Here is a 21,017-nt window from a genome sequence, read left to right on the forward strand (position 1 = left end):
CAACGTCGGAAGACACGTCATCAATATGTCTGAAAATGGTTTTATTTGAGAGAAACGGACTATTTCTTTATCAACGCCAGAGCCGAGCTTTTCCTCTACAATGATTTTGCCGGCAGGTCGTATTAATGTTTTGCTGTTTGGATTTAGAGACGAGTTCAGCAACTTTATAGCAGCTTTCACTGCTTTCTCACTCGTCTTGGTAGTTTTAAACAATCCTGCCTGTTTGTTTACACAGACACAAGTACTTTTTATTTTAAAAATGTATCACGCAAAGCGTCACTAATCACTCTGATACACAGACGCACAGGTTCATTCACTACCGTTGCCATGGAATGGACACGCTGCCCACACAGACATAGGAAGACACATTATTTGCGTTGGATAAATAATTTTCGGACCAATCGGGTGAAAGTGGGCATTTTTCCACGCCACACCTGATGATCACTCACGGCACAGTGGTTGGGAAACACTGGATAATTTTCTCCCTGGTTAAATCGACCTCCTTCTTCTCCGTTCATTTTGGCCGGTCACTTTTTGAGCATAATGTGCAACATTGCTCCTCTGTTTGGTGCATTCGGGAGCTGCCCCAAAACAGGAAATACGGACAGATTGGAAAAATTTAGCACAAATGAGCCTTTAGTTTTAAAGCTAATGTATTTAAAAAAAAACAAAGCTCACGTGGGTTTTGACAGAAATAACTGAACGGATGTTTTTATTTATTCTTAAGAGACATTTGTTTCGTTTTCCGTTGAAAAGCTGTTGAAAAGCTCAATAGTGGACATGTAACGTTTGTATTTTAAACAAATAAAGTAGCTTTTTAAGTGGATTCATTTGAAAAATAAATGTATCCTCCAGGTGTGAAGCCTCTGTCGAGTCTCAAGGCAAGCCGGATGACATACAAGTTCTGGAGAAGAAGCTGCGGTCCCTCTTCATGGACCTGGGTGCGGCGGCGGCGGCGTCCTCCGCCCAAGGTGACCCGACGGCTGCCGACCCTGCCTCCGGAGGCCCGGCGGGAGGTACCTCCTCTCCGATGGGCACCTGCCCAACCTCCACCGCACCCGTCACCACAGCGGGCTCGGGCCAGGTGTCCGGACCCCCTCAGCCCCCCTCCAGCCTGGCGCTGGGGTCTCCGGCCCCCATCCAAGGCCCTGGAACGCCAATTTCCGCCCCCGCCCAGCCCGGTAAGGTCCCGGTCGATCCCTTCCTTCAACCATACCTTCACTTCGGGACTTGAATTAAATGACAGAGAGGCAGAGAAGTATGTTAGACTGGTGCAGGACATGTATGCTAGCCGTGGACTTGACGGTATTGCTTCCATGTTTGCAGTCACCACCGCCTCACCCTTTGTCCAGACCACTCCATCCAAGACACCCTTGTCCAGGGTGCCGGTGAGTACTCCGGGAATACCCGCTTTACGATCGACTCTATGATCTAACCTCTTTCCTCATCACCTGTTCACCATGCCAACTTCTTCTAACCCCCTCCCGTGAACTCCGTCGCCATAACCTTCTCCATACATCTCCTGTTTCTTCTCATTTTCATTGCTTCTCTTTTTTTTTTTTGTCCTCCCCCCTCCACCGGGATTAGGCCTCTCCTTCAGAACTCCTGCCATCCTTCCCCGGACCTTGTCTAATACAGGTGTTTTGTTTTTTGCTACTCCTTACGCAGGCGTGTCACGTCTTCAAGCCTTATAAGTGTCTTGCTGTGTCTGTTTTGGGGTGTCCTAACGCCACGCGCTGAACTAACACGCGGTCAGATAACGCGTGATCTGCTCGAAACGCCGTCCATATCAACAAAGTCGTCCATATGAACAGGGTCAAACCTTGGAGGAGCTCATTGAGGACCTGAAGTCCAATGATTCACAGTGGAACCTTGACTTACGAGTGCGGCAACTTGGGAGTTTTCCGTTAGGAACAAGCGGGATGAGCGTTTTGATACCGTAATGGCCGCCGCTGTCAGTGAAGTGGGGTTTTGAGACGGTGGGAGGCGCCGCCGCCGCCGCCGCCGCTAGGTAGCCCAGAGAAAATCACGCAAAAACGTGGACTCGTCTGTGAAGAGATGGAGAAGCTGTTGTCGGTGATTTGATGCGGGAGTCGTTCCAATCCGGTCGGGGACGGTTTGATGGTTTTAGAAAGAGGAACGGCTTCACTCCATCCGTAAATGGAGTTTAGACATAAATTTACATTTAGCAACACATTTTAGCATGAAGTGTGTAACCTGTAAGTTAAGGATAGAGCAACAAATAAAAAAACTCCTTCATCCATCTCTGCCACCACCACCATCCCATCTTCACGATTAAAATTCTCAAAAAAAAAATGCTGATTTCTTTACATTCCTTTTTTATTATGTATTATTATTTTTATGCATCATTTAAAATTTTTTTTTTTTTTTTTTTAGTTTAAATAGGACATTTTTTAATCTAAAGATGTAACAAATGCAGGGTCTGGAACGAGGTAACAGCGTTTCTATTCATTTCAACGGGGAAAATAATTTTAGACACAAGCAAATTGAGTTACAAGGTCGCAGAACTAGTTAAACTCCTAAGTCAAGGTTTTACTGTTTTTAGATTTAGCTCTTTTAAAATAACTGTGAATATTTATTCTTAAAATCTAAATTGCACTTTTTATAAGTCGCTTTGGATAAAACCATCTGCCAAATAACTATGTAAAATGTAAAAATAAAATTTCAGCCTTAGAGCCAATTAACACAACACACACTTCATAAGCAAAACTAAAAACAACAGTGCAAAGTGCAGGTGTGTGTGTCTGTGTTTGTGTACACGCATCTGTGTGTTTGTGCACCTGTGTGCTGTCTATCTGTCTGTGTGTGTGTGTGTGTGTGTGTCCACCACACTTTCATCCCAGCGTCAAACGTCACTTTGATCTGTGGAGAGAGAAAAAAGGAGAATACAAGGAATTTGCGATTGAAGGAGTGCATGACGAAGATGGATGCGCGTCTGTGTGTGTGTGTGTGTGTGTGTGTGTGTGTGTGTGTGTGTGTGTGTGTGTGTGTGTGTGTGTGTGTGTGTGTGTGTCGCGGGGGTGCAGACAGATTCCTCAGGGTGGAGACGCAGCGAGCTGATTTTATTTCCCAGACTGCTTTGTTGTGTCTGTGAATGCTGCTGCTAAAAATAGATCCTCCATTCAAGCAGACCCGACAGTCGCTCCTCGCCTCTTACGTAACTCCGCCCCCTCCTCGTCCCCCCCGCGCCCTCGCCGCCGCCGCCGCCGCCGCCGCCTCCACCCCCATCCACGGGCGAGACTTGTCCTCCTTGATTAAGATGATCCTGCCGGGTTGAGAGATCAGACTGTATCCCATTCAAGTCATTTATTTTTCAAGAGGCGTCGGTGTGTGTGTCCTCTGCGTGACCTCACCTGCGTGTGTGAATGTGTGTGTGAGTGTGTGTGTGTGTGTGTGTGTCTGTGTGTTTTTCCTCAGCAACCGCTTCCCAACATTTCATTGACCGGGTCATCTTATGTGTGTGAGGACGTCGTCTCGTGTACATTTTGTTTTTTGGTGTCGTCCTTTTTTTTTTTTAAATCCCTTAATGTTGCTGAAGCCGCGTGTGCTCACAGCCTGTCTGCACGTGTGTGTGTGTGTGTGTGTGTGTGTGTGTGTGTGTGTGTGTGTGTGTGTGTGTGTTGCGTTTAATCTTCCTCCCTGTGAGCTCCTCTAACGGTCCTCCCTCCCCTCCAGTCCCAGCAGCCCTTAGAGGACCTGGACGCTCAGCTGAGGAGAGCGCTGAGTCCTGAGACCATCCCTGTTAGCACACACTCCCCGGTAAACACACACACACACACACACACACACACACACAGGCGAACAAAAAAATGAACTTCTTAGATTTCACAAATGACGTCTGTTAATTGGTGTGTCCGTCTCCATGGCAACCCCAGGCCTCCCACAGCGGCGTCGCCTCCGTCGGACAGCCGAGTAGGTGTTTTTGTGTTCGCGTTTATTTATTTCTCGCCGTTTTTTCGCTCGCCGCTCTAAAGTTCACGTGGTCTTTCCGAACAGTCGCTCTGTTCCCGGAGGAGGACTCGGCGTCTTCTGCCGCCCCTCTTCCTCCTCAGACCCACGGTGGAATCAAGCTCGGGAGATTTCAGGTTCGATCTTCTCAGATCATTGAGAAGTTAATCAGAAAACGCCGTCTTTATTTTGCTCACCCGTCTTCCCCCCTGCTTCCTCCGGTAGGTTTCCCTGGCGACCGAAGAGCCCTCCGCCCAGCGTCCGGCGTGCACGGAGTCTTCTTCCACCACCTCCTCGTCCTCCTCGTCCTCCTCGTCCTCCTCCAGCCTCTCCAGCCCGGAGAACACGCTGCACAAGGACTGCTCGTCCCCTCTGAGGGCGCGAGGCGGCGGACGTAACGGGGACGTGGTGGACGGGCTTCCCCAGAAGACCCTCCGGCCGTCCCCTCTCACCTCGCCCTGCCCGTCCCCGAAGCCCACCACCACCATCGGACGCTTCCAGGTGCGTCCCGAACGAGACCGCCCTAGAAGAAGTATGTTAGACTGGTGCAGGACATGTATGCTAGCTGTGAGACACCAACCAGAATTAAATGACAGAGAGGCGGAGAAGTATGTTAGACTGGTGCAGGACTTGTATGCTAGCTGTGAGACACCAACCAGAATTAAACGACAGAGAGGCAGAGAAGTATGTTAGACTGGTGCGGGACATGTATGCTAGCTGTGAGACACTGATACGGTGTGCTGTAGGGGTAACTGAGAAGTTCAAGGTGGAGGTGGGACTCCATCAGGGATCAGCTCTGAGCCCCTTCTTGTTCGCAATGCTGATGGATAGGCTGACAGATGAGGTTAGACAGGAATCTCCATGGACCGTGATGTTTGCGGATGACGTGATCTGTATTGAGAGCAGACAACAGGTAGAGGAAAATCTAGAGAGGTGGAGGTATGCTCTGGAAAGGAGAGGAATGAAAGTTAGTCGCAGCAAAACAGAATATATGTGTGTGAATGAGAGGAACTCAGGTGGAGCGGTGAGGCTACAGGGAGTGGAGATCAAGAAGCTGGAGGATTTCAGGTACTTAGGGTCAACAGTCCAGAGCAACGGAGAGTGTGGAAAAGAAGTGAAGAGACGGGTCCAAGCAGGTTGGAAAGGGTGGAGAAAAGTGTCAGGGGTACTATGTGATAGAAGACTTTCAGCCAGAATAAAAGGAAAGGTGTACAAGACAGTGGTGAGACCAGAGATGATGTTTGGACTAGAAACTGTTCCAATGACCAAAAGACAGCAGGCAGAACTAGAGGTTGCAGAGATGAAGATGTTGAGGTTCTCTTTGGGAGTGACCAGGATGGAGAGGATCAGGAATGAGTCCATCAGAGGAACGGCACATGTTAGATGTTTTGGAGAGAAGGTCAGAGAAGCCAGACTGAGATGGTTGGGTCATGGACAGAGGAGGGATAGAGAATATATTGGTAGACGGACGCTGGAATTGGAGCTGCCAGGCAAGAGGTCTGGAGGAAGACCAAAGAGAAGATTTATGGACGTCGTGAGAGAAGATATGAAGGTAGTTGGTGTGAGAGAGGAGGATCCAGAGAATAGGGTTAGATGGAGATGGTTGACTCGCTGTGGCGACACCTGAAGGGAAAAGCCAAAAGAAGAAGAAGAAGAATTAAACGACAATGTAAATAGAGTGACGATAGCAATGGCAAGAATAAAATAAATCTGGGACGAACAAGGATAAGAAAGACAGTAGAGTTCGTGGATGATGTGAATGGGTGAGGTGGTGAGGTTGCGGAAGCACAGATGCACCTCCGGACGGTCCGAGTTGTGTGCCGTTCTCCAATCTGAATCCAAAGTAGCATTGGGTTCTGCACCGGCGTTGGATGAACCGTCGGCTGAAAGAAAAATGCACGTCAGCTACAGCTGGCGCTGCGAGGGGAAGGGAAGGATTGGCCAGGATAGTTTGTCCTTCACCCTTCCCACGGACACAAATTGACCGAACCATCCAGGTTCGGCCTGTTGACCCCACCGGTCCTGGCGCCGCCCAACCAGCACGCCATACCCAAGAAGAGCACCGAAGGTCTTCAGACCCCAAACCACCTCAAGAAGAACATCCTGGTCTGACTTTTCCTGTAGAGAGCATCAGTGTTGTGTTAGCAGGCCATTTTATTGTTGATGTGGACCCCAAGGTACTTGTAGGGGTCCACTATCACCTCTTCATGGTACCCATCACCTCCGATTCTTCCGGAAGTCCTCAACCGCCTCCTTGGTCTTGGAGGTGTTGAGAAGGAAGTAGTTCTGGTTGCAGTTCTTTGTACTCCTCTTGACGCATCCAAGGATGGAAGAGTCATGGGAGAACTTCTGTAGGTGGCAGGAACCGGAGTTGAAAAGGGATGGAGACAGTTTCAGCACTGTGTATGTTTTCAAGGTCACCACCAACCAGGAGGCCCGCGTGGGCCGGTTCTCCGTCTGCCGGGCGCAAGAGCAGAGCCCGGAGCCGCGGCCGAGTCCTCCGCCCGCCGCCAACGGACCCGGCGAGCCCGTCCAGATCCCCGGTTCGGACGGCGCCCACAAAACCTCCCTGCCGACGCTGAACAACAACTCCTTCAACAACTCCTACGTCAGCAGCGACAACGACTCGGAGTTTGAGGACGAGGACTTCAAGCGGGAGGTCAACCGCCTCCGGGAAAAGTAAGATCTCCTCCGTTCGCCTCCTTCGGCGTTTTGGTTCGAGGTCCGACTTGCTCCGATGTGACCCGCAGACACATGCGGGAAATCCAGGCCCTGCACTCGCGGCAGAAGGAGGAGATCGACAGCCTGTTCACCCGGCTCGGAAAGGTAGAACCCCGTCTCCGTTCCCCTCGCCAGTAAATCGCAGCAGAACCGAGCAAACCTGCTCCTGTCCAAGGTCCCGCCGGCGGCCGTGCTCCCCCCGGTGGTCGCCCTGGCCGGAAGGAGACGGCGACCCACCAAAAGCAAATCTTCCAAATCGTCCAGAACCAGCTCCACGCACGGCAGCAGGAGTCCGCTACAGCCAGGTAGGCCGCGGGGCGACCCGAACCTCCCGCCGTTGCAGTGATTGCAAAGGACGCGTTGTGCACGAAGGTCCGAGATCAGATCTAAATCCTCGCCAAATTCTGCGAATGACAAAAAAAAAAAAAAAAAATTCTTTTAGTTAAGTTTGCTCTAATGTCACGCCATCTCTATGTTTATGCATATATGTGTGTGTGTGTGTGTTTATCTGCTTGTCGGCGTGTGTGTCGGTGCAGGCTCGGAGCTTGAACACTTCTGACTGCCCTCCCTGTCCGTCAACCTGTGTGTGTTCATGTGTGTGTGTGTGTGTGTGTCCGGGATGACGGCGGTCTCTCTCTCTTTGCGATCTCTGCGTTTTCTTCTGTGTGGCTACGCTAGCTACGTTTGCGTGGACGCCGCTCTGTCCCCTCCTGTCCACGCCTTGTCCTCCTCCGCCCCCTGCAGGAAGCACCCTCTCCGCCCAGAGCGTCCCGACCATGTACCCGGGCCAGCTGGCTCTGTTAGCGCCGGGCGGATTAGCCGACTCCGGCGGCCTCCTGCAGCCGCTCAAACCCTCCCCTTCCAGCGACAACCTGTGCTCGGCGTACACCAGCGAGGCGGCGCTCTCCGTGCCCGGCCTTTGCGCTCCCACTCCAGGTAGGAACCCCTCGGGACGGCCGGTACCTTCGGTTATTCTTTGCCCGTCCCGCCCCTTCGCGCAGGAATGGAGTGATGACTAACTTGTTGCATTCTTATGTGTTCCTTCACCTCCCCCTTTCCATCCATCCATGCTTTTTTTTACCCCTTTCACATCTTCTCTCTCTTTTTCTCTCTCCGCTGCCATTCTTACCTTTCTAACCTCTTTCCGCCCCTTCCTCCCCGAACCCTCTCCACGCTCCACGCTGCTTCAATTTCCTCTTCCTTCCCCCTCCTCCCTCTCTTCAGGCTGTGTAAAGTTCAGCTGGGGTTCGGAGCGTTTGGCCATCAAGCCCGGCGGCAGGAGGACGCGCTTTCTGAGTACGCCCTGCTTGGCTCTTTGTGTGTATTTCTTTGCTCTTCTCTTTCTTAACTTCTTTTATTTTGTTTTCTCGGGTCGCCCCTTCCCTTCCCTTCCCTTCCCTTCCTTCTCCGCCTCCGACGTCGCCGGCGGATGAAAACATTTCTGATGCTTTACTTTTAACCCCCCCGTCCCGTTCTTTTTCCCCCCACCAGGTTTTGTTCTTCCTCTCAAACACCAACGCGGGTAGTTTAATTCCAAACCTTCACCCGCGATGTACCGTTTTTAATTCAGTGTAAATCAGATGTTCTGTTGTGGATGAGGAGATGTTTATGGATGCTTCTGAACCCCCTGCAGCTCAAACCCCTTCCTTCCTCACAAACCCCCCACGATCCCCCACTCCTCTACCTCACCGCCGGAAGGGAAGCGACGGACGGTGACCGATGAGCTAATTTCACTTTCAGCTAGGAGTCAGCGGCATTTTAAAATAAAAATAAAAGTAAAATGAAAAGCCTCAGGGGCTTCGGCACCGGCGAGCTGCAGGGGAGCCTCAGAACCGTCCCCCGAAAACAAGACTCTGAGGCCGGTGCAGACACCTCACGGGAAAAACCGCGCACGAGACTTTCATTTGGACGCGCTTAAAAACGGCGGGCGTCGCAGCTGAAGCCGACCGGCGCCGTGGCTGCACCGCCTCAGACTCCGCCCCCCCGTCACGTGTCCCGCCTTCACCCCCCGAAAATGGCGGCGTCCACTCCTGTCTCACGGTGTTCAATGCCCGACACACTGACGGATATGAGAACGGAAACGCTGTGAATATCAAACCTTTATTTATACTTGTAAGACCACTGAGGTCTCCCTCATTTTCAGGGTCGACAAGTTTACAAGCAAAGCAGAGCACAGCACAACAATAAAATGAGATCAAATTAAAAAACAATAGATAAACTAAAAGCAGGTGAAAATGAGATTAAATTAAAGACAGTACGGAAGCAGTAGATAAAGTCTGGAGTGACAGAGAAGTATGTTAGACTGGTGCAGGACATGTATGCTAGCTGTGAGACACTGGTACGGTGTGCTGTAGGGGTAACCGAGAAGTTCAAGGTGGAGGTGGGACCCCATCAGGGATCAGCTCTGAGCCCCTTCTTGTTCGCAATGTTGATGGATAGGCTGACAGATGAGGTTAGACAGGAATCTCCATGGACCATGATGTTTGCGGATGACATTGTGATCTGTAGTGAGAGCGGACAACAGGTAGAGGAACATCTAGAGAGGTGGAGGTATGCTCTGGAAAGGAGGGGAATGAAAGTTAGTGGCAGCAAGACAGAATATATGTGTGTGAATGAGAGGAACTCGGGTGGAACGGTGAGGCTACAGGGAGTGTAGATCAAGAAGCTGGAGGATTTCAGGTACTTAGGGTCAACAGTCCAGAGCAACGGAGAGTGTGGAAAAGAAGTGAAGAGACGGATCCAAGCAGGTTGGAATGGGTGGAGAAAAGTGTCAGGGGTACTATGTGATAGAAGACTTTCAGCCAGAATAAAAGGAAAGGTGTACAAGACAGTGGTGAGACCAGCGATGATGTTTGGACTAGAAACTGTTCCAATGACCAAAAGACAGCAGGCAGAACTAGAGGTTGCAGAGATGAAGATGTTGAGGTTCTCTTTGGGAGTGACCAGGATGGAGAGGATCGGGAATGAGTCCATCAGAGGAACAGCACATGTCAGATGTTTTGGAGAGAAGGTCAGAGAAGCCAGACTGAGATGGTTGGGTCATGGACAGAAGAGGGATAGAGAATATATTGGTAGACGGATGCTGGAATTGGAGCTGCCAGGCAAGAGGTCTGGAGGAAGACCAAAGAGAAGATTTATGGACGTCGTGAGAGAAGATATGAAGGTAGTTGGTGTGAGAGAGGAGGATCCAGAGAATAGGGTTAGATGGAGAAGGTTGACTCGCCGTGGCGACACCTGAAGGGAAAAGCCGAAAGAAGAAGAAGAAGAACGGAAGCAGTAGATAAAACTCGAAACAAGTAAAAATGAGATCAAATTAAAAAATACAAGGGGGTGGATAAAACGAAAATAAAAAACTAAATAAAACTAAATATAGAAACACGGATGACACGCGAAACCAGTTATTTTACATAACATTACATTTGGCAGTCGCTTTTAATCAAAGCGACTTACAATAGAGGACATAAGGACTGCAAATAACACCTGCAAATACAAGATACACAGGAAATATACAGAACAGTAAGCTTGGGTTAGTGTTTTTTTTTTTTTTTTTTTTGACAGACATACGCAAACGTACACACACACACACACACACACACTGCATAGCCTAACTTGGTGCCTAACCTGATCTGGGGCATCAGCTCAGTAAAAAGTCCTGATTTGCATATCACACTTTTTTCGCTTCCCGTCACAAATCGGAAATTGCCGTCGGCTGTTTTTCTTCATTTCGGTTCAGAAAATCACTAATTTCGCGATCGAAAAAGCGATGGGAAGCCAAATACGGCGTTAAATATGGGCTAAAAAAAAAAAATACATAAAAATCGTAATTACATCCGTTAAAGGAATAAAAGGCTAACATTTGCTTCTGCAGAGCCTCCAAAAATTCATTTATCACAGCTGAAATTTGAAAATCACTCTCTCATGTCCGTCTGCGGTTGAACGTCCCGGTCCGACGGACGGCGTGCCGGACCGTGAGACGGGGGCGGCGCCGAGGAGACGGGATTTGGGCGACTTAAACCTCGCCGCCAAGCGTCCGTGCCGGGATGTGATGTGGTGTCGGACGGGACTTTAACTCTTGACTCTCCTCCAATCACTGTCTTCTGGCCACACAGGGAAGATGGTGAAAAAAGTCTGCCCCTGCAACCAGCTTTGTAGTAACTATCTCTCTTTTTGGTCTTCCCTCCCCTCCATCCGTCCGTCCATCCGTCCCTCCGTCCTCCTCGCTAATCCGCCCTCCCGCCAGATTCCACATCATTTCATTTATTTCAGCCGCGCCGACGTGGAAAAGTCAGACGTGCTTCTCTAGAGGAGCCGAAAAGGAAATCCGAAGGGACGGCTGAAATGACTGAACTGACCTTATCGATTCACATCCACGTCGCATGCGCACACACACACACACACACACACACTCCTCCGCCATGGAACCCCCCCCCCAGTCCTCTCCTTCCTTGTCATGGCTTGTGGTCTGGAATACATTTCCCAGAGTTCCATGCTGCTGCTGCTGCTGCTGCCGCCGCCGCTGCTGCTGCAGTCAGTCACGACTCAGCATCTCCTCATTTTTTTTATTTTCCTCCATTTTACTTAGCATGACGTGACAGTTTTTTGTCTTTTGACTTGTTTGCCTCGCCCTTCGGTCGGACGTGACATTTCCCGGCCAGTCAGCGAGGCTTTTGTTCGTGTCTGAAGATAATCCACCACCTCGTGCTGGAAATACGATCTGGATTTAACACCGAGCTTTAAAGATAAAGCTTTAAGGTTTTATATTTATTGGCCGACTATTAACATGCATTGTTTTCCTTTACTTTGAAATGACACCGTATTCGCTGGAAGGGTTTAATCGAACTATCTTTATGAGGCACCCTGAAGCCCCGCTCTTAAATATTGGGAGCTTTTTTTGTGAGAATTCTTATCGTAATTCGACATTTGCCATTTTGTGCAAGGGGTTCGTCAGAGAGGTGCGCAGATGGGGAAAACAAACGCATTTTCTGCAAAATGCACGTTAATGCAGACGCCCCGGTGGGTTTAAAGGTGCGCAGGTTTTTTTTTTTTGCGCCCTTCAATGACGGCGAGGCCACAAAGCACGTCATCGCTGCTGCAGAGCTCCGGCGCCATCTGCTGCGCAAGACCAGGCAAAGCGACGAAACAGAAGCCGCGGAGACGTGACAAAACTGAGATGAGCCATGATCTCGTTCCTTCCCTGTTCCAAACTAAACGTATTTATTCCCCGATCATGACGACCCGCCCTAAAACCTCTGACCTCTCATCCGCGACCTCTCATCTCGTATCGGACGTCCCGCCGCTTCCGGACGGATCCCCGCCTGACGTTCTCCGTCTTTCTGCGCCCGCAGGGACCAGTAGCACCAATGCGGTGGGCGGCTCTGGAGGTCTGGGTCAGAGCCAGGGGGGGTCTCAGTGTCTGGCCCCCAACGCGTCGGCCCCCCACCAAAGGAAAGGCACCTTCACCGACGACCTGCACAAACTGGTGGACAACTGGGCCAGAGACGCTATGAACCTCTCACAGGTCGGACGCTGGTTTCTGATTCGACCCGCTTCGGGTTCGCCGCAGAGCTTTTATTTATGGAAATGGAGATGATGAAGCGCTAACTGGTAGTCGGTTTTAGAGCACATGGGTCAAACTACAGGCCCGCGGGCCAAATAATGTCCCGCCGCGTCATTTTATGCGGCCCGATTGTCTTAAGACAGTGGTTCTTAACCTTGTCGCAGGTACCGAACCCATCGGTTTCATAAGCGCATTCACCCAAAGCTTCTTTATTGGAAAAATGAAATGTGATTTTTCCAAATTCGAGATACAGTGCAGCGATCCCTCGCTGTAACGCGGTTTACTTTTCACGGTTTCGCTACTTCACGGATTTGCATGGTGCATTGTGTTCTGCATTCTGATTGGCTAAAAAGTCACTCCGCTGCTTCTCTACCTGTGCGTCAATAACGTTGCAGTTTAATATGTACGCGTACGTAAAACAGCTTGACAAATTTACATGACGTACGTGCAAATGAATCTTCCGTTCGTTCCATAAAGAAGGAAGAAAAAAACATAAGGACGACAGCAGCAATGTATAATACAGTATTTAATTGTATAATAGTTGTAAAAAAAAAATAAAGGTTTCTACTTCACGGATTTTGCCTATCACGGTTTCTTATTGGAACGTAACCCCCGCCAAAAACAAGGGTATACCATATACCCTTATTTTTCCTTTTAATTTTTTTCACAATTATTATACAATTAAATACTCTATTATACATTGAAAAGAAAGAACAAACCATTTTACAGGCTCAATCATTTGTTTTACAAATAAAAGTACTGTACTTTAGAAACGTTTTTTTCATCAAATAACTTCTGTACTGTACTGTCAAATAATAATTTTAATCATCAGTGTGAACAGAAGGCTTCAAATTGCGGAGGTTAGCTCCGCCCACCGCCACCTTATTGCTGCTGCCAAACTTATCGCTGCTGTCGTCCTTATGTTTTTTTCTTCCTTCTTTATGGAAGAAACGGAAGATTCATTAATTCCGTAATGCCGACCTACAGCCGCATAGCTTTTAGCTTCCCTTAGCATGTCCAGAAGTTTAACTTTATCTGCCATAGATAGCATCTTCCGCTGCCTTTTGGGCCCTGCAAGGTGCTTTTGTCGCTCCAGAGCGTTTTGTCAACATGATGGGTTTTAGAGAAACTCGAAATTGCGAGAGAATTTGCACGTACGTCATGTAAATTTGGCAAGCTGTTTTACGTACGTGTACATGTTAAACTGCAACGTTATTGACGCACAGGTAGAGAAGAAGCGGAGTGACTTTTTAGCCAATCAGAATGCAGAACACAATGCACCATGCAAATCCGTGAAGTAGCGAAACCGTGAAAAGTAAACCGCGTTTTAGCGAGGGATCACTGTATAGATCTATGTTTCACGTCAACATCCCTGTGTTGAATATGGGAATATTTACTGCAAATCAGCGTAACTTCTGCCGTTGACCAGTTCAGAAATGCACGGCTTCATTTTGCCAAGTGCCTCTCTCACGTCATCTTTAGCAACAAAGTCTGTTCCTTTTCTTCCTTTTTATGTCTATTTTTGCTCGACAAAATTCCGATGAAGGGATTCAAATATTAAGAAAGAAATCACACGACGTGCCATCATTTTCAACAAGTGGGATTGAGAGAGACAGATGGGAATGCATTTGTCGATTGTGGATTTGAGTCATAAATTCAGACTTATTTAACATTTAGGAGTAGTTACATTAATTTTACGTCACATTTAGTTCTTTTCATTCTGTTACCGTTAATGTGAGCCTTTGAGGGCAACCGTTACGTTGACGTGGCCATCGGTGAAAATGAGTTTGACACCCGTTTTAGACCGCTAAAGTGCACGCAATGATGTAAACACAGTAAGTCGTATTAAGTTGGTCGTCTCAGATAATGGTGATGAAATTCTTTAATCCAAATTTAAATATCATATCGTCACGCGGCAGCTTTTCAAATACAAAGAGCGACGCAGGATGAGATGGTTCAACAATCAAAAATGGATGAAGAGCGACATGCTCGCTGCTTATTTTTTATTATTCATGCCATTACCGTTGGCATGAATAGCAGAGCGCGCTAAGCCCCCGCTGGAGAAAGAACAAAAGTGTATTTAGAGTGCTGCAGGAAATACGTCACGTTTTTTTCTTAAAAAACGCAGCACGGCGTCCCCCAGGGTTCCATCCCGGGTCACCTCCGGTTCACCCTGTTCCAACCTACGGGAGATTCATTCGCAAGATTAAAAACTAAATAGAGGCCACGATAAAACTCTCCGGAGCTGCGATACAGCGCGGCTCTTTGTGATTTACTGTTATTTTATTTCGTGAAGCTAAAGCCAACACTGCAGTTGTAGAGTGTCTGGCCTCTCCCCGCAGCCGCTGATGTTTACCCAAGGTGATTTGTCTTTGCGGTGCACCGACCCCCGCTAAATTCTCATTGCTACGCTAAGAGTTGTCTGAAAATGCTGCAAAGTGTACAAGTTTCAACCTAGGAAACTCTACGTTGTGTTTTTAACTGTAGCGCTTCTCGCGTTGGGGTTTAGGTGAGCTAATAGCGCTGACCCTGTTTTTCAGGGTAAGAGAAGTGGCAAACAGCTGCAGCAGACGCCGGCCCAGGGACACAGCTTCGAGGTGAGCGCTAACGCCAGTCTTTTGCTTGAAAGTGTCGCTATCGGCCGGCCTTGTTAGCAGCGAGTTAGCGCTCCTTCTGCCTCCAACCAAATATCGTTCCTTGTAGAGTCTGCATGTTCTCTGGCGTCCCGCAGCTCCAAAACATGCAGGAGCTCCGCTAAAGCTGCCTATGACCGTCATTTCCAGACTATAAGCCGCTTTATTTTTTCTACACGCTTTGAAGACTGCGGCTTAAACAAGGATGCGGCTAATTTTTGGGGCTAACGAGCTTCACGGCGCCAAAACATTTAGCCTCGTCACATCGGACCCATGAAAGGACGGTGAAGTTCTGAGACCAACTCTAATGGTTTTAGCGCGCAGAAGGAAGACCAAGATAGCGATCAGCTAACAGCTAAAAAATGTTCCTGTGTAAATATCTCATATTACAACATGCAGCCTTTATATGTACACATAGATTTATTAAGTTATCTGTAGGCTTATATTCAGGTGCGCTCAATTGTCTGGAAAAGAAGATAATCCCTATGAGATCCTTCTAAAGATGCCATTTAGCATTAATATGTTATTTACGGCCTTTTTGCATGAAACTGTACAAAAAACAAAACAAACGAACCATCATTTCTGGATTAGAAGCCGCTACTTTTCACACGCTTTGAACACAAACAACAATACAGCTAATTTATGGATTTTTTGGGGGAGCTGAACAGCTTCACGATGACAAAACATTTAGCCTGGTCACGAAATGAGCGTAAAATTCTGAGGCCGTTCAATTCCGACACGGAAGAAGACGACTTTGACGGTTTTAGTGCGCAGGAGGAAGACCAAGATAGACAAAGCGGGGACAGAAATTGGATGGACTTTTCGTTGCCTTATTTATTATTCACCTTTTTCATCAGCCGTGTTACAGCCACTGTTGGGGGGAAAAAAGCATTTCCAGTGCATATATGTGGATGTTACCAGTATATGTTAATTAAAACGTAAAAAATAAATGATTATGTTTCTGTGGTTTACAGAAAAGTGCAGCCTATATATGTACACATAGATTTATTCTGTTATTATTATTGATATATTCAGGAACGCTCAATGACGGTAGTGTGGATGAGCGAGTGAACGGTTCTATGACTCCATCTTCTGGTTGCCTAGCAACCGGTCGACGGGCCGCCTCTCATTACATTACATTACATTGCATTTGGCAGACGCTTTTATCCAAAGCGACTTACAATAGAGGACATACATTACATACATCAATTACATTACATTTTACATCAGCGTCCCTTTTTTTCCCCCGATCGACTTCCTGTTTTCGTCGTCCCCAGGTGATCCAGTCCGCCAGCCTGGGCAGGAAGTACTCGGCTCCCGGCCAGCTGTGCCCGAGCAGCATGGGGGGTTCGGCCCACCTCGCCGCCAACCCGGCGTCCGCTACCTCCCTGGCCGCCCGCAAGGGTTCCCTGTGCCAGCCGGCCGCCTCCCCCACGCCACCCCAACCCCAGCCTCAGTTCATTCCCTACACTCCCACCACCGCCTACAGCGCGCAGTGGTCCGGCCCGGCCCACGCCCTGTCGGCGCCGCACCAGGCCCTGACGCCGCCTGGGCCCCTGCTGGTCAGCGCCTCCCAGCCCCTCGGGCCTTTCCCGGCCGGACAGATCCCCGGTCAAGGCCCCCTCCAGGCTTTCGGCATGTCCAACTCCTTACAGAAGTCCGTCAGCAACCCGGGAGGACCCAACGTGAGGACCACATAGGGCGCGGCGGAACCACGGCCCGACCGGAACGAACCGGACTGGATCGGAGCGGAGTTGAGACCGGAGCTTGAATTTCGAGCGCCGACCCGACCGAGAGGTGACGCGAACGGTAAATGAAGAATAAGGAAACGGAGAATCGGGCGATTCTGGATTTCGGCGGCCGCGCGTGGAAAGATACGGACTCGCGTTTCAAGGCCAAAGAGGTTCGGAAAAGGCGCGTTAATGTTTTCCGAGAGCTAGAAAGCGGTGTTACACGGGGCGGAAGGCGTCGGTGCGACGCTTTAGGTGGGAGAAGGTCTCAGAGGAGTCCAGCCGGACGCGCTGGAGGCTTCATCGCTCCCGGATCCTCGCTTCTTATCGGCTGTTCGCGTAAACCGGCGCCCGTAACGTTAACGTTCATCCGGCGGCGGTTGCAACTAGCGGCGGATGAGAGGCGGGACGTCTCCTGCGTTCTCCTCTTTGTTTAAAAGCACAGATGATCACGGCTAAGAACAGATTTAATGCACGTGGAAAGATTCACCGGGGTTTTAGTGCAGCGCTCCAAATCTCCCACCTCACTTTTTACACATTCTCTGAAAAGACGGTCGGTTACTCGGCCTTCCTCGCCGACAGGAAATGGCGAACGCCCCCCCGCTCCCAATCCGTCGTTTCCATTTTGAAGCAATAACAGCAGAAACCTTTTTGAGATTGAAGAAACCCAAACTAGAAGAGCCGGAGAACTCAAAAGTGGCCTTTTTTTCCGTGGACGTGACAGCGATTCCCTCCCCGGTTCGGCTCGGATGATTCCATTTTACTTTCGGGTTGTTTTGTTTGCTTCCCCTTTATTCTGCCGTTCGACACACACACACACACACACACACACACACACAGATGTAAATACACACACCTTGCTGGAGGCATAGCAGCCATGAAAGCAGCGTAGGCGTCCTTAAAACCGACGCTAGGTTGGGTCGACGTCGTTGCAATGTACATTCTTTTCCTGATTGTTGTTGATGATGATTTTTGTGCTATTTAAAGAGAAACGAAGACAAACAGAACCGCGCTCAGTCCACGGACCCGTTCGACGCGCACGTCCACGCACGATGTGGAAACACTGTGATTGTTGCTGTTTTTTTTTTTTTTTTGTTGTTGTTTTTTTTTTTTTTTTCTCGCGAGCAAGGGGGGTGGATATGTCACGGATGGTGCGGAGGAGGGGGGGGGGGGGGGTTGTTCTCGCTTTCGATTAAAATTTAAAAAAAAAAAAAAACACCTGTTGGGAAGAAAATGTGAAAATAGAAACAAAACAAAAAAATTAAAAAAAAAAAAATTCCCACTTTCCTCACATTTAGCCGCTAAGAACAAAAAAAAAATAAAAATGAAAAAAATAAATAAATGATGCCTTATCTGCTCGCAGGGCCGGGACCCCCCACACTCACAGAGAGGACTGAACTGCAGAATAGTTAAGATTTAAATAATAAAGTAATGCTAACTATCTTTTTTTCTTATTACAGTACTTATATATCAGACACTTTAAATAGCCCCTCCCCCCTCACGGCCTCCTGGTTCTGTTAGATGAATGTGAATGTATAAACCAATGGTGTCCATTTTAATGTACTTGAAACAGAATTATTTTTTTTTATTTTATTTTATGTTATTATCCCTGTCCTCCCCTCTTTTCCCCCGTCATCCGGTGAACGCCGGAGCTCCTCACCAGTGCCTTGCTCCCATCTTGTTGCTTCTCTCGGGTCGGCGACAGTAAAGCACACACACACACACACACACACAGGCGCACACACACACACATACGGCGAGTTGGCGGTTGTACTCGGATTCGAGCTCTAGGCGGAAGAAATGTCCGGATTATCCAACGGTCGGAGGCGTTTCAAGCGCCCGCGATGAAAGAACAGTGTGATATTATGGGAAACCGTTTTCTGGCCAATGAAATAAACGTCAGATCGATACCATCCAATCGGACGCGGGTGAAAATCTCGGCCGACGAATATGGATTATCGATCGCGGAGCTTGTAGCGCGTGTCCCGATAGCTTTACGCGAACGGAGTCCGCCGAAAGTCTTGATAGTGCCATTTTTCCTCTTTTTTTTTTAATTTTTTTTTTTATTTTCAGGTTTTCGACCGTCAATACGGGCAAACGGGGATGGAGGGTGTGTTTTTGTTTGGAGCGAGTTGATCCGGATTGTACTGGAAGCTTGGACCACTCTGTACTGAAGGGCTCCGGCCCGGGTGCGGCATACAGTCGACAGTGGACGCATCCAACTACAATACATATACACACACACACACATATGTGTGTGTATATGTATCTATATGTAATATTTTAGCTCTACTGTGATAGAGGTATATAAAAATTCTGGACAGAAAATATTAATAATAGACATTTGAGCTTTACGTCTGTATTTGGTGTCTTTGTGAACCTGACAAATATGATACTCTCCCGTCTCCATTGGATCGGATTGAATGTGCACATTCACGCCGGCTAGATCTCGGTGGTAGAGCGTTCCCGTCTAGCAAACATCTCCGCCGCCTCCCGTCGGGAACGAGCCCGAAGCTCCGTCCCGCCCGCTCTCATCCGCTTGACCGGCCCGGAGATCCCGCTCGCCTCCGGGCTTTTCTTCGTCTCCGCCAGAATCCGGTACAGACTCTGCTACTTTCTCCGACGCCCTTCGGAAACCGCCGTCTTCCGCCGGGACTCGGTTTCAGATCAACGCATGACAGAAGATACCTTGTAACGTTCACTCGTGGACAAAATAGCTCGACGCCTATATTTTTGTGATGTTTTCTCATGAATTTAAAAAAAAGAAAAACTTTTACTACTACTACTACTACTACTACTACTACTAGTACTACTATTACTACTACTACTAGGCGAGTTTGGTTTGAAGCTGTGAATAATCATGAAGCCGCTCCGCTTTTGGTTCTCGTCCTTCTGTCGGTCGCGACGTCGAATCGACCCCCGTCTTAAATGCTGGAACGGGGGGGAAGAAAAAAACAAGTTTATTTTCGCTTTGCGGCCTCAAACCGCGGCAGAAGCGGGCCGGAAGTCGGCGCGGCGGCCGAAAATGCAATATTATTTAAAGCGACGTCGTTGCCGGCGTCGCTCTGAGGATCCGGTTCGATCGACACGATCCTTTTGGGGTCGCGGCGCAGGTCGTTTACTGTGAACGGGCCGCGTTCTTAACCAACGCTCCGGAAGTGTAAAGGTTTATCTTTTGACTCATTGACAGTGTGTTTTAACCGCTGGGAACCCCCTTTTTCGCGTTTGACTGTAGAAGCACTCGACGTCTAACCGACGCGGAGCTCGGCGTTTGCCTCCCCTCCCCTCGCTCGGATTCATCCCCTCATCCAGACATTTGCGCTAACATTTGGCCCGGCGGTCTCACGCTCCGGTATTCCACGTCGTGGTCGCTTTAGAAACACGAATGAGTGAATGAGCGAACGGATGAATGAAAGACCTGCGCGTCGGGAGTCATCGGCAGCCTTTAACGGTATGTTTTGCACTAAGTATAGAGTGTTCAAGCTTCATATTAAAAAAAAAGAAAAAAAAACTTTGCGCTTTGCGCTATGAAATTTGTTACTTTATTTGTAAAGACTTAATAAATAAAAGTTGTTTAAATGAATCGGTTTGGATGCGCTTCATTGCTTCCTCGTGGACGTCGGACTCGTCTTCGGCGATGCGGCGAGATCAAGCATGCTGGGATTTGTAGTTTTATTCCCTTTTTTTTTCCTGTTTCATCTTCCCAATGAGCTGTCAGAGTCCAGGAAATCCACAACGATCCTTATGGAGAGGGTGGAGAAGAAGGTGGAGGAACGTGTGGTTGGAAAGGGAACGGTTTGGAGACACCGAGGAGAAGACGTGGAGGTTCTCAGGAGGATGCGGAGATCAGGAAGGAGTCCTTCAGAGGGACGGCACCTGTTACATGTTCTGGTGATAAAGTCACACTGAGATGGTTTGGGCATGGGTATGGTGAAGATCTGGGCAGAAGGAGGTCTGGAGGAAGACCAGAGAGGAGGTTTATGGATGGAGGGAAGGAGGACTGGAAACCAGAGGGGTTTTAGATGACAGATGATTGGCTGTGGCCCCTGAAAGGAATAGAACATATTCAAAATGTGTTCTTTTGATGTTGATGATAAATTAATTAGAGGTAAATCCAACTTTTTTTGTCATTATAATATGTTTCCATCGTTTCAGAGCAAATCCTGCAGAAAGATTTGAATCCCATTGAGATCCGGTCTCTTGCAGTACCTCTCTTGTCCACAAGGGGGCAGCACCGAGCTTCGCTGCCAAAAATCCTGCCTGTTTTAACCGGATGTGAGGTCAGCGTGTCTGTCACCATGGCAACCGGTGAATAAGGTGGCGAGGCCTGAGGAAGGAAGGCAGGAAGGAAGGGAGGAAGGAGGGAAGAGGGGAAGGAAAGACCAAGCAGGAAAGCAGCCTGATTGA

The 21,017-nt window shown here is 48.8% G+C and overlaps 1 protein-coding gene across 28 annotated transcripts in view; it reads left to right on the forward strand.

The window, feature by feature from the left end:
* The window catches only part of wnk1b (WNK lysine deficient protein kinase 1b), a 94,351-nt gene extending 76,491 nt beyond the window's left edge, over positions 1–17,860 (forward strand). For 14 of the 28 annotated variants that reach the window (XM_086147218.1, XM_086147230.1, XM_086147219.1 and 11 more), the window contains 16 exons: positions 856–1,181; positions 1,327–1,388; positions 1,588–1,638; positions 3,697–3,780; positions 3,897–3,933; positions 4,018–4,106; positions 4,195–4,470; positions 6,386–6,648; positions 6,720–6,795; positions 6,866–6,995; positions 7,435–7,626; positions 7,915–8,007; positions 10,800–10,841; positions 12,036–12,208; positions 14,788–14,844; positions 16,158–17,860. In XM_086147218.1, the coding sequence (XP_086003344.1) occupies positions 856–1,181; positions 1,327–1,388; positions 1,588–1,638; positions 3,697–3,780; positions 3,897–3,933; positions 4,018–4,106; positions 4,195–4,470; positions 6,386–6,648; positions 6,720–6,795; positions 6,866–6,995; positions 7,435–7,626; positions 7,915–8,007; positions 10,800–10,841; positions 12,036–12,208; positions 14,788–14,844; positions 16,158–16,580 (2,374 nt within the window). In that variant the 3' untranslated portion in view covers positions 16,581–17,860. Of the gene's footprint in view, positions 1–855; positions 1,182–1,326; positions 1,389–1,587; positions 1,639–3,696; positions 3,781–3,896; positions 3,934–4,017; positions 4,107–4,194; positions 4,471–6,385; positions 6,649–6,719; positions 6,796–6,865; positions 6,996–7,226; positions 7,627–7,914; positions 8,008–10,799; positions 10,842–12,035; positions 12,209–14,787; positions 14,845–16,157 lie in introns of those variants that run through there. The other 14 variants (XM_086147226.1, XM_086147233.1, XM_086147247.1 and 11 more) reach the window with 8 other exon arrangements.
* The last annotated feature ends 3,157 nt before the right edge of the window (positions 17,861–21,017 follow it).

The sequence above is a fragment of the Fistularia commersonii genome, chromosome 5, assembly GCF_037954325.1.
Source record: "Fistularia commersonii isolate RoL2024-O1a breed Wild chromosome 5, RoL_Fcom_v1.0, whole genome shotgun sequence".
NCBI lineage: Eukaryota > Metazoa > Chordata > Actinopteri > Syngnathiformes > Fistulariidae > Fistularia > Fistularia commersonii.